Source organism: Hyperolius riggenbachi, chromosome 7, assembly GCF_040937935.1.
Source record: "Hyperolius riggenbachi isolate aHypRig1 chromosome 7, aHypRig1.pri, whole genome shotgun sequence".
NCBI classification, from domain to species: Eukaryota; Metazoa; Chordata; class Amphibia; order Anura; family Hyperoliidae; genus Hyperolius; species Hyperolius riggenbachi.
This window is the reverse complement of record NC_090652.1, coordinates 233,926,668-233,939,156: the sequence shown is the minus strand read 5'-3', so window position 1 is coordinate 233,939,156 and position 12,489 is coordinate 233,926,668. Positions and strand designations below refer to the sequence as shown.

The window sequence follows — 12,489 nt, the reverse complement described above, 5'->3', positions numbered from 1 at the left end:
CTTCATACAGCCATATTGCGGCTGTATAGCGATCCCTGGCCAAAGCGCTGCGGCTGCGTATAGACCCCCTGGAAACCCCATCAGGAAATTTATTGCGCTTTCGTTTGATGCATGTAAAATTACACTACCGTTAGGTTTGCTACTAAAAGTGACATTTACCTCATTTAATACTTTAGTATACTTTTTTCCTTCTAAACTTTAAAATCGATTTTCTCAAAAACTATAAGGTCTTTTTGAAAAATTGTTTTTTCTTCGTATTCCTAATGATCTCCTTAACATATCCTGCAAATTTAGGGTTTTTAGCATTTAAGATGGATTTGCTATTAACCATTAAAGTCGGCAGGTTTTTAAATGTGTATTTATTTTCCTTTGAAACTTTAAAATCGATTTTCTCAAAAACTATAAGGCCGATTTGAATTTTTTTTCCTCTTATAGCCACTGGGGGCCCCTACAAGCTCTGGGGCCCTGGGGCAGCTGCCTCCTTTGCCTTAATGGAAGCGCCGGCCCTGGTCCGATCTACTTCTAATCGAGAAAGGGATCGATTTTGTGCAGTACTGATTATAAAATCGATCCCTTACTTGATCGGAAGCAGATCAGACATACTGGAAATTATCGAACAAAAGGAAGTTTCCTGTCCATCTGATGGGAAAATTGCATTGTGTGTACCAGGCATAGAATGTTGGAATGCAAGGTCAAGACACCTAACTCAATTAACAAAGCCTCATGGTTTTGAATAAAAAAGCACATCCTTGGCAACCTCGGTACAGAACAATCTCAACAACAGGTGTAATGAGACAGCAGAATGTTCAGTATACTGATCTTACAATCACTCTAATAATCTGCATTGCCTATAGTCTGATCTCACAGCCGACCATAAACAATGCACCCAGGACTGTCAGTCTCTTCTGGAACAAACACAGACAAAGGCTTCAATTCATAAAAGTCAGGAAAATACCGCATTCGGTATTTTAAACTTTTTTTGCTAATTCAGCAATATTTTCACAGGTGTGGTAGAAATTCAGTAATTTACTGAAGCCCATTAACAAAAACCTGTTCAGTAACTGCAGAAGAGTCTCTACTGTTACATGCTGTTCTGCATGCAGAGACAGCATTACAATAGTAAGAGGCATACTGACAATACTTTAGATGCGCAAGTTTGTTACACTGTTTGTTATACTCCCTCTGTTTGCTCTAAATCTGTCTATTAGTCTTTTTTAAAATTTTATTGAATTGCTACAGCTTAGATGAACTTCCAGGAGACTTTAAACATGCCCTGCTTAGGTGATTCCCCCACTAGCTCCTCTGCATCTTCAAACAGGAACTTAATGGGTTAATCTGCTGAAGGGTTTCAGGGGAAACCTGTTTTGTTCCATGTTCTCTCGCTCGCTCGCTATCTGGGGGTAGAAAAGTTTGTCCCTCCCAAGAAGCCTGTGGGTCCTATCAAACGGGACTTGCAAGAGACAGGGGCTGTTTCTATTGGCTCCCTGCTCCTGTCAATCATTAGGATATCCACAGGGAAGGCATTCAAAGCTGGTTTCCAATAGAGGAGAGCTGCCAGTAATGATTGAACATGTTACAGTGTTTTACCGCATGCTGTAACCTTCCTTAATTGACATTTACTGACTTGTGTTGAGGTATTTATCGCACTGCTCAGTAATTTAAGCTTTTCATGCGGTAGCAGCCTTGATGAATTGACATTTTCCTAAGTGCTCTGTAAAGTCAGCTGTTTTCTGCACTACCGAATGCTTGAGGCCAAACACTCCAGGTCAGCCAGCTGGCTGCAACAATCCCTGTCTCAGTGAAATAACTATAGCATATGTGACCACAGTGGGTGTGGGGGTTATGGAGACACACCCCTTTGCCCTCTTCTGCAGAATAGCGAAGTGAAGCATTACATTTCCCCGCTACAGTGCTGGGTCAGGTTTCCAAGTTTCCTCTGGACAGCTGCACTCTATGCTGCATACCTCCAGTTCCCAATGCATGTCACATGATCGGGAGCTGGCAGGGCCGGGTCTCGACTTTCTCCAGCCTGAAGTAAACTTTGGAGGATGCAGCCCAACCAGTGGAAACCCTGACCCCATCATATATACCTCCTATCATATATACCCCCAATACAAACCCCATCACTAGCAAGAAATCACCATGGCCAGTCAGAGGGGAAGGCTTTGGCATTTGACTAATCAGGTTAGCAAAAGGATCGCCAGCACCCCCGCCGGATTGGTCTCATGGTGATCTCTTGCCAGTGATTAGGTTTTACTGTAGCATGACTCGATAAGAGGCATATATTGACACCTCACCTGCCAGGAAGGCGGACGGAAGAGCAAAGAGGATTCAGGCACCAGGTTGCCCAAACTGTTTGTCCAGACGCCCCTAGATTTCGGCGCCTGAAACACATGATTCAGGTGGCTTCATGGTAGGTCCACCTCTAGGAGCTGGAGGTACGTAGGCATGGAGTACGCAGCTGCTGGGAATAAAGGAAGAGAAGTGAGGCAGTGCTGGAGCAGGCAACTGTAATGCTCTGCTGCACTAATCTGCAATGTGGGGCAGAGGGGCTGGGGAAAGATTTTGGTGAATGGGATGAAGGGATACACGTATGTTCTACTGGTCATAACTGGCAGGAGGAGGGGGGGGGTGTTTTGGACCCCATGGCAATAATGTAGGAGTGTTCCACAGGTTGTTGTTTCACTCCTGTCCCCTGTCTCCTATTGTAATGAACAGAACAGTAATTATTCCTACGGCATTCTGCATAAAGGTTAGAAGTGGCAAATAAGAAACACCCAAAAGAAAAACTATATATATTTAATATGTACTGGTACATATTAAAACAGTGGAACCATCATATTTTTCAGTATTTGAGTGACAGTCCTCCTTTACTTCCTTTTTATTATCGCCATTGAGTGGAAGGGACTAGATTGAAATCTTCTGCTCCAGTAGTGCAGTAGCCTGCAGTGTAGAGAGGCACCTCCTGCTTCTGTTCGACTTTTTTCACAAAACACTTCTGAGTTAAATAAAATAAAAATGTGGCGTGCCAGCCTTACTGCATGAGCTAACATGCTAATATTTACCTTGCCTCTAGAAGTACACCATCCATGACCAAGAGGAAAGATCAGATGAAGCAAGCCACTATGTTCAAATGTTTGCATATGCATCACTTTGTGACTCATTCCCTTCAATGCCATTCAACTGTCTAGCTCTTACGGTTGATGTACTGTAATTTCTCCTGCTATCTTACATGTGCACATTTACACCTTCCAGAAATGTAAAAGCAGCTGCACTGCAAAAACGGTTCTATCTTACAGCATTCAGCATGAGATATTCTGCAAATATGCTACATATACTGGACATTCACTTCTGTTACAATCCACTCCCCCACCCCCTCCCCCCACACACATTAAACTAAAATAGAGAGGAAAGCTTTCATTTTATTAAGCATATTTCATACATTAAAATGGAACCGTAACGTCATACAGTAGAGCGCAAATTATTCAGGATTCTCACTTTTATGTTAAATATCCTGGTTTTAGCATCAGAAATACTTCCTATGCATATATTTGAAATAGCAGCACTTTTAGGAGCGATGAAAAAAACAAAACATAATTTACAAATAGCTATAATAGAATATTGGTAAATTTACTGATATTCTGCAACCTGATTGATATAGTGAAATATCTGCAATATTTGCCGATATTTCACTATGGCCTATCTCCCTACTCTCACACAGAAACCCCTGCCGGACAACTAATGACCCTCCCCCCAGGCAACTAATAACCTCCCCTCGGCAACTAATAACCTCCCCGGCAACTAATAACCCTCCTTCCAGGTAACTAGTAACCCTCCCCCGGGCAACTTATAACCCTCCCCCAGCTAATAACCCACCTCATCCCCAACAAATAACACCCACAGCTATCACGGTGCTGGGGCCTCCCGCTGTGCAAATTGCGGCTACCAATAGCAGGCACGATTTGTATCCGCAATTCCCATAGCAGATGGACCCATTTTGGCCATGCTATCATTAACTGCTCCACTTCCTATAGCAATATATCGCTTTATATTGGTATGGAGCCCCGATCTCCCACTTCTTATTGGGAGCCCCCGCAGAAGCATGTTTGAATGTCCCGCTGGGGCTCCTCATTCCTCCACTAGGTGGCCCAACGAGAATCATCCTGTGGCAGATGTTGGGTTCATGCAACATCTCCTGGGAAGCAAGGCAGCAATGCCATGGTGCTGAAGGACAGCACAAAACCTCACTTCCCATTTCCAGGGATATGAGAGGCTTTCGTTTGAGTAATGCTCCCTAACGCTCAGCAATCGCACGAGTAAAACCAGCAATAGGATTTGTCGGTAATCCTCGAGTGATAGCTAGGTGATAAGTAACTCAGACATCCGTTTGAGGCTGTGGATAACCAGGTGATATATTGCACATGTTTTGGATGTGTCCCAAGCTATTTAGATTCTGGTCCAGAGTTTTTGGACTGATGCATCCGCTAACAAGTATAAAAAGGGCTAACAAGTAATAACATCTCAAAGGCTCTCTGGCTGGTGATTCTCCATTTCAGACATCCATCTGTGACCAAACTGCAGTTTAAACTGATTACCTATATCCTTATTGCTGCTTTTTGGGTTTTTACCCTTTACAGGCAGTAACCAAGAAAGTGGGTGAAGGGCTGTAGTCTTACAAACAATAACAGCGTTCACTGCAAGATTTGGTACGGCTCACTCGTAAGAGCCATGTAATTATTCAGCTAAAATACAAGATGTAAGTTTGCAATTGTGACACTGTCCTGTTGATCACCGAGACACACATCTAACACTGGATTATTTCTATGGGTATTCAATGCGCTTTTGCTGTACTTACATTCTATTCAATAAAATATTTGAAATAAAAATATTTAAATTATCCTATTTAAGGTTGCGTTACAGTGGATCACATTTAGTCAAACATTAATAAACCACCCTCAGAGGGATTTACAAGTATAGATACATTACAACTGTACACAGCCAAGGAAAATATACTGGAGTACCCAGCCACTGAATTTGGCAAGCCTATTATATTTTGTCCAGCATATTCGCCAGGCTTGCTCTCAGAGGTCCCTTGCTGTTTTCTTTAACCACTTGAGGACCACAGTGCTAAACCCTCCTAAATGGCTGGTTAAGCACTGTGATTCTGATCCAGCTCTGAAACATGCCTGAAGAAGAAACGTAAAGTTTCGAAAGCTTGCAAAGGAATCTTGTACAGTTAGTCATTAAAGGTATCACCTAAACAACTTTTGTTGTTATGTCTTCGTAAACCTCCCTAAAGACCAGGCCTTTTTTTACTAAAATGATCACTGCAGCTTTAAGGCCAAGCTGCAGGGCCGCACAACTCAGCACACAAGTGATTCCCCCCCCCCCTTTCCCCCACCAACAGAGCTCTCTGTTGGTGGGGTCTAATCGGCCCCCCCAGATTTTTTCTTTAAATAAATATTTATTTATTTTTGTAATATTTTTAACATTTTCCCCCTCCCCCAGTCAGCCAATCATAGTGATCGGCTGTGATAGGCTTCAGCTTATCACTGCCGATCGCTCCTGTGTGCCACAGGGGGACAGCCGTGTCACACAGCTGTCCCCAGTAAAGCGCTGCTGCAGATCGCAGCGCTGTACTATGTAAATAGACGGCGGTTACGCTGTCTAACAGTCTCCCGAGCAGCGATCGCCACGTGGAGATTGAAGGCGGGGCTTCGCCCCCCAAGAAGGAGATGCACGTGCAACCTGCGCGCAATTTCCTGCAGTAGCTGGCCCCAGGACTTGACGCCAATTGGCGTTAGGCGGTCCTGGGGCTGCTGCCACGGTCACGCCCATTGGTAGTTAGTAGTTGGTAGTTCATGCTTCTTGAATTATATTTTTTATTCAACACAATTATGTAGCAATAAAGAGACACAGATATAAATTCTTTTGGCAATAATAGAAAATATAAATGCATTGCATTGGGTTGGTAAGATACTGACCTTGTACACTGTACCAAATGCACCTGATCCCAGAATTTTCACTCTTTTCAGTTCAGTTTCCTTTAAGATCCTTAGCTGGGCTTGATTTGGTGCCTGACCACTTGGAGTTAATGGTTCAACTAGCTAAAAAGGAAAACAAACTTACTCAGCAATTACTAATTTCATTCATTTAGCTATTAACAATTTCAAACAGCTAAGCTAGATATGAAATGCACCCTATTTAATGTCTGCATAGAGATAAAAAGGTGGTTTCATGCATTACAATTTTTCGGTTCAGTTTTACCGCAATTTGAGAAAAATTATTGTACAGAAAAATAAAAAGCTATTTCTTTATTCGATCAAAAAATATGATTTAATTTCCTATTTTTCTAAAAATTTTTGATTGGACATGTTGGAAAATGCAGATCAATTTTGCCAAGAATTGTACTTTGTTATAGGTTGTCAAATTTTGTTATAGGTTGTCAAATTATACTACGCAGAATAAGTTGTATGATTAACTAAGTATAACTAAGTAGTGTATGACTACTACTAACAGCGCTGCTCAGATATCACTTTTCACTATCTGGATCTAATTCGGATCCGGATACCCAGATATCCGATCCAGGTCGGATATCCGAGTTTAAAATGTTCCAATTCAGATCCGAATCGGATATCCGACCTCAGTATCCTGCCGGATTCGGATATCCCTTTCGGAGGTCTCTCTCTCTCTCCCTCAAAGTTCGGATAGTGGAAAAAGTTCGGTTTATCTGGGTAGTTTGGATATCCGGAATCCTGATGAGCAGAGCACCACTGCTAACTATTAAGTACATACCAAATTTATGAATTGCTTGTATAAACAACAAAAATGATAACTTTATTAAAGAGTGTGTGTATTTATGTATTAAAAAAGATGGGAACAGTATGGTATGTAATGTGAAAAAGATATGTATAGAAAAGTGATTATTAGTTCAAATAATAATAAATTGCACCTGTATTGCACTTGGTTGGCACTACATGGTCCCTGCAGTTAGGCAACAACACCCAGACCAGGTAAAAGGAAAAAATAGGAGGGCATATAGGGACCTGTAACGATCAGTGAAGCACAGAGAGGATCTGATTACCGGTGATCTGCAGTATCACGGGGAATACAGATGTATACCAGATTATAAGTGATCTGCAGTATCACCGATAATCTGATATACCAGCTAACCTCTGTTCACCTGAGTAGAGTGTAGTGTTTGGGTGTAACAGTAACACTTAGAGGACTAGGCCTCAGTGCAGTAAGGAGTGCTGCACGGATTCCTTCCGAAGACCTGAACCTTCCAAGATGGGAGGAATCAGGCTGACAGTAGGAAGGATTGTCTGAAAGTGACACTCTGAAGGAAGTGTCACTAACAGGACGGGGAACCGCCTCCAATCGTAAGGTCGGTTCTCGAGGTCGGAAAAGCCAGGTCGTAACACACGGACAGATAAGGTACAAATACAGAAAGCGGAGGCGGAGTCTAAGGTACAGGCAGGGTTCGGCAACAGGGTATCAGAAATATCGAGGTATAAGATCAGGAGGCAGAAGCAGAGTCTTAGGTTGAGCCGGGGTTCGGCAACAGAGTATCAGAAATATCAAGGTACAAGATCAGAGTTCAGGAGGATAGTCAGGCAGGCAAAAAGTCATAACAGATAATCACAATCAAACTAGTACTTTAGCTATCAACAGAATCTAGCTAAGTATAGGATTACAGCTCCAGCTGGTCCCGGCACACTTAAGGATCTGACTACAGGTCTGAGTGCTCCCACGTAAGTGTTCGCAACGCAAGACAACCAGCAACTGAACAGTCAGTAGTATATATACACAGGTACCTCTCCAGCACCTCCCCAAGTGCTGGACCAATGAGGAGTGGAGCCAGAGTCAGCTGACCAGCCTGGTCAGCTGACTCACTTCTTGCCGTCATATATTCCCTGCCTGAGTGCGTGCGCGCGTCACTCTAAACCTAGAGGGACTATGTGTTCCAGCCACACCAGCACCGCTCTGCGGTGCCTCTGCCAAGGGGCCATGCGCGCTATCCGCCACCATGCCCTGCACGGGGACAGCCGCCTCAGACTGAGTGGAGGCAGCTGTCTCCCCGTGCTCCGTCACACTGTGCGCGGAAAGAGCCGCCTCCTGACTCGCGTCGGCGGCTCTTCCGCGCTTCCTAACAGTACCCCCCCCTCCCCCCCCCCCGAGGAGTGGACTCCGGACAGCTCCTTCCAGGTTTTTTCTGGGTGCATCCAGTCCCTGGTACCCATTGTCTCTCCTCAATGCCGTACCCTTTCCAATGCACTAAATATTGTACCGAGTTCTGTACAATGCGTGAGTCTAATATTTTCTCCACCTCGTACTCAGGTTGGTCCTCCACCATCACAGGAGGAGGAGGAGTAGGACCCACATGAACCGCAGGTTTGAGTAGGGACACGTGAAACGACCTTACGCCCCGCATGCTGGCAGGAAGATCAATGGTGTAAGTTACGTTGTTAATCCTTTTCGTCACGGAAAATGGACCCACAAACCTGGGGCCCAGTTTGGCAGATGGCTGCTTCAAGGTCAAGTGACGTGTGGACACCCAGACTAAATACCCTGGCTGGAACTTCCATTCCACGGACCGTCTCTTGTCCGCTTGACCCTTCTGAATCTGGAACGCCTTCTGCAAGTTTACCTTAACAATTCCCCAATTGTCCCTGAGTGACCTCTGCCAATCCTCCAGTGCTGGAAATGGAGAAGAGACAACTGGAAAAGGGGAGAATTTGGGTGACCTCCCTGTCACAATCTGGAATGGAGAGAAACCAGAAGAAGAACTCTTCAAATTATTTTGTGCGAATTTTGCGAAGGCCAGAAATTTTACCCAGTCACTCTGTGCCTCCGCAACGTAACATCTTAGGAATTGCTCCAAAGACTGATTAATCCGTTCAGTCTGCCCATTTGTCTGTGGGTGGTAGCCTGACGAGAAAGACAGTTTCATGCCCATTTGGTGGCAAAATGCCCTCCAGAATCCAGACACGAATTGGACTCCCCTATCTGACACAATGTTTTCCGGAATGCCATGCAGCCGGAAAACGTGAATGATGAACAACTCGGCCAGTTCCTGAGCCGAGGGGAGTCCTTTCAGGGGCACAAAATGAGCCATTTTGCTAAAACGGTCGACTACCACCCAAATGACCGACATGCCTTCAGACCTGGGCAATTCCCCCACAAAATCCATGGACAGGTGGGTCTATGGCTCACTCGGGGTGGGCAAAGGCTGTAACCTTCCTACAGGTGCCAGCCGGGAGGGTTTACTCTTGGCACATACCGCACACTCCTTGACATACTCCTTGCAATCTGTTGCCATAGAAGGCCACCAAGCACACCTGGCAACCAGATCCTGCGTTCTGGCAGCTCCAGGATGACCAGCATTCTTATAGGCGTGAAACATTTGTAGAACCTGTAACCGAAATGGCAGTGGGATAAACATGACCCACTCAGGTTTTCCCTCAGGAACATCTTGCTGAAAGGGACCCAAAACGTCTGTCCAATCCTCCCAGGTCTCTGTGGCTGCTAACACTAATCTCTGCGGGATGATGGACTCAGGAGCGGGGGGCTGTGCTGTCTCTGGTTCGAAACATCTGGACAGGGCATCTGCCTTGATGTTTTTGCTGCCTGGAGTGTACGTGATTATAAATCTGAGCCTCGTAAAAAAAACAAAGACCAACGGGCCTGACGGGGACTCAGTCTCTTAGCCCCCTCGATGTATTCCAAGTTCTTGTGGTCAGTGTAAACTGTGATCGTGTGTTCAGCCCCTTCTAACCAATGGCGCCATTCTTCAAACGCCAACTTAATGGCCAGAAGTTCCCGGTTGCCTATATCGTAATTTTTTTCCGCGGGTGAAAACCTACAGGAAAAGTAAGCGCACGGATGTAATCTGCCCTGCAACCCTGACCGTTGAAACAGCACCGCCCCCACCCCAACCTACGAGGCATCAACCTCCACAATAAAGGGAAAGGACGTTTCTACATGCCTCAAAATAGGCGCTGAGCAAAACAATCTTTTCAAGTGAGAAAAGGCTGCTACGGCCTCAGGGGACCAGTGGTTGGTATCTGCCCCCTTTTTCGTGAGACTGGTAAGGGGGGCAACTATCGTGGAGTACCCCTTAATGAACCTCCTATAGTAGTTCGCAAAGCCCAAAAATCTCTGCAGGGCCTTCAACCCCACTGGCTGTGGCCATTCCAACACAGCTGTGACCTTGGCAGGATCCATTGACAGGCCTGCGGTGGAAATTATATACCCTAGGAACGTGACAGTGGTCACCGCGAAAATACACTTTTCCACTTTAGCATAAAGCATATTTTGTCTTAATTTGTTCAACACAAATTTAACATGGACCCTGTGCTCGGAGAGGTTGTTGGAATAGATTAGTATATCATCAAGGTATACCAGCACGAATCTACCCAATACCTCCCTGAATACCTCATTGATTAATTCCTGGAAGACGGCTGGCGCATTGCACAACCCGAAGGGCATCACTAAGTACTCGTAGTGCCCGTCGGGTGTGTTGAAGGCCGTCTTCCATTCATAGCCCTTTCTAATGCGGATCAGGTTGTATGCACCCCTCAGATCCAATTTAGTAAAGATCTTTGCGTTTGTGACCTGCGTGAATAAGTCGTCTATCAATGGTAACGGATATCGATTTTTCACCGTGATATTATTCAGGCCCCGATAATCGATGCAAGGTCGAAGACCTCCGTCTTTCTTTTTAACAAAAAAGAAACCGGCCCCAGCAGGCGACCGAGAGGGCCGAATGAACCCCTTGGCCAGATTGTCACGAATGTACTCCTGCATAGCCATCTTCTCTGGTCCAGACAAGTTATACAGGTGACCCCTAGGGGGCATACAACCAGCACGGAGATCAATGGGGCAATCGAAAGGGCGATAAGGAGGTAACTGATCAGCAGCCTTGGGACAAAATACATCTGAAAATTCAGAATATGACTCGGGAACACCCTCCACCTGAATCTTGGTCTGACCTAATGTCACTTTCCCTAGACACTGCTGGGAACAAAAGTCTGACCAACTGGTTAATTGTCCTGCAGCCCAATTAATCTGTGGCGAATGGAGCTGCAGCCAGGGCATACCTAGGACAATTGTGGAGGTAGTCATGTGTAATACAAAAAAACTTAAACCCTCCTTATGCAGAACCCCAATAATGACTTCCACCTCTGGTGTCTGAGACAGTGGACGGTCCCTTTGTAGCGGGGAGTCGTCCACAGCAGTAACCTGGATAGGTGGCTTTACTGGGATGAGTGGAATGCCCAACTTCTCTGCAAACTCTGAACTCATAAAGTTAGCCGCGGAGCCTGAGTCAACAAAGGCCTCCGTGGCTTCAGATTTGTCCCCCCACGTAATCGTACAAGGAAGGAGCAAACGTTTTTCTTTTAGGGGTGTGAGTTGGACGCCCAGGATGTCACCCCTTACAACTCCTATGCGGTAGCGTTTCCCGGCTTAATGGGACAGTCTCGTACCCTATGCCCCCCTCCACCACAGTATAAACATAACTGTTCAGTCATCCTCCGTCTTCTCTCCACTTGGGTCAGCTTAGACCGACCGATCTGCATCGGTTCAGGTGGAGGCATAACTGGAGATGATGAGACCGAAGGGGATGGGGATGCCAGGGGTTCTGCGGGAGGTGCTGTGTAAGATGTTACCCTGACACGATGACTGCCCCTAGTCTGCCTTTGATGACATAGCCTACGGTCGATTCGAATGGCCGATGAAATGGCCTCATCGACTGTTTTGGGCTCGGGTTGGCTTAACATTAGGTCGGAGACCTCATCCGACAGCCCAGACAGGAAATAATCCAACAAGGCGTAGGTATCAAACCTGGCCGTAACTGACCACCGACAAAATTCTGCCGCGTAATCTTCGACTGAGCCTTTGCCTTGCCGCAAAAGCTTGAGCTTCCGCTCAGAGGTCGCAGCAAGGTCTGGGTCGTCGTATATTACTGCCATGGCTTTAAAGAATTCCTCTACCGAGGTCAGGGCTGTATCTGTGGGGGGCAAGTTGTATGCCCAGGACTGAGAGTCACCAGCTAACAAGGTTTTAATAAATATGACCCGTTGGGTCTCAGTTCCTGAGGATCGGGGTCTCAACTCGAAATATGATAACACTCTACTCTTAAAATTCCGAAAGTCAGATTTGTGGCCGGAAAATTTATCAGGTACGGGCATACGTATGTCATCACTAGGAGGGGATCGCACCCAATTCACTGACGTCTGGAGGGTTCGCACAGAGCCCGTTAGGGCATCAATTAATGCTTTGTGCTGGCCCAGTGCTTGATGAATGTTATCCACCGAAGTGGCAAGCACATTCAGAGGGTCAGTGCGTGCGTCCATCTGCTTTGTGGTCTGGCGTTCTGTAACGATCGGTGAAGCACAGAGAGGATCTGATTACCGGTGATCTGCAGTATCACGGGGAATACAGATGTATACCAGATTATAAGTGATCTGCAGTATCACCGATAAT

General features: G+C 45.7%; 1 protein-coding gene across 5 annotated transcripts in view; it reads right to left on the bottom strand.

Moving 5' to 3' along the window:
• Positions 1–12,489, bottom strand: part of ERBB4 (erb-b2 receptor tyrosine kinase 4) — a 1,342,090-nt gene that overhangs the window by 263,287 nt on the left and 1,066,314 nt on the right. For all 5 annotated transcript variants that reach the window (XM_068245390.1, XM_068245391.1, XM_068245392.1 and 2 more), the window contains one exon: positions 5,985–6,107. In XM_068245390.1, the coding sequence (XP_068101491.1) occupies positions 5,985–6,107 (123 nt within the window). The remainder of the gene's footprint in view (positions 1–5,984; positions 6,108–12,489) is intronic.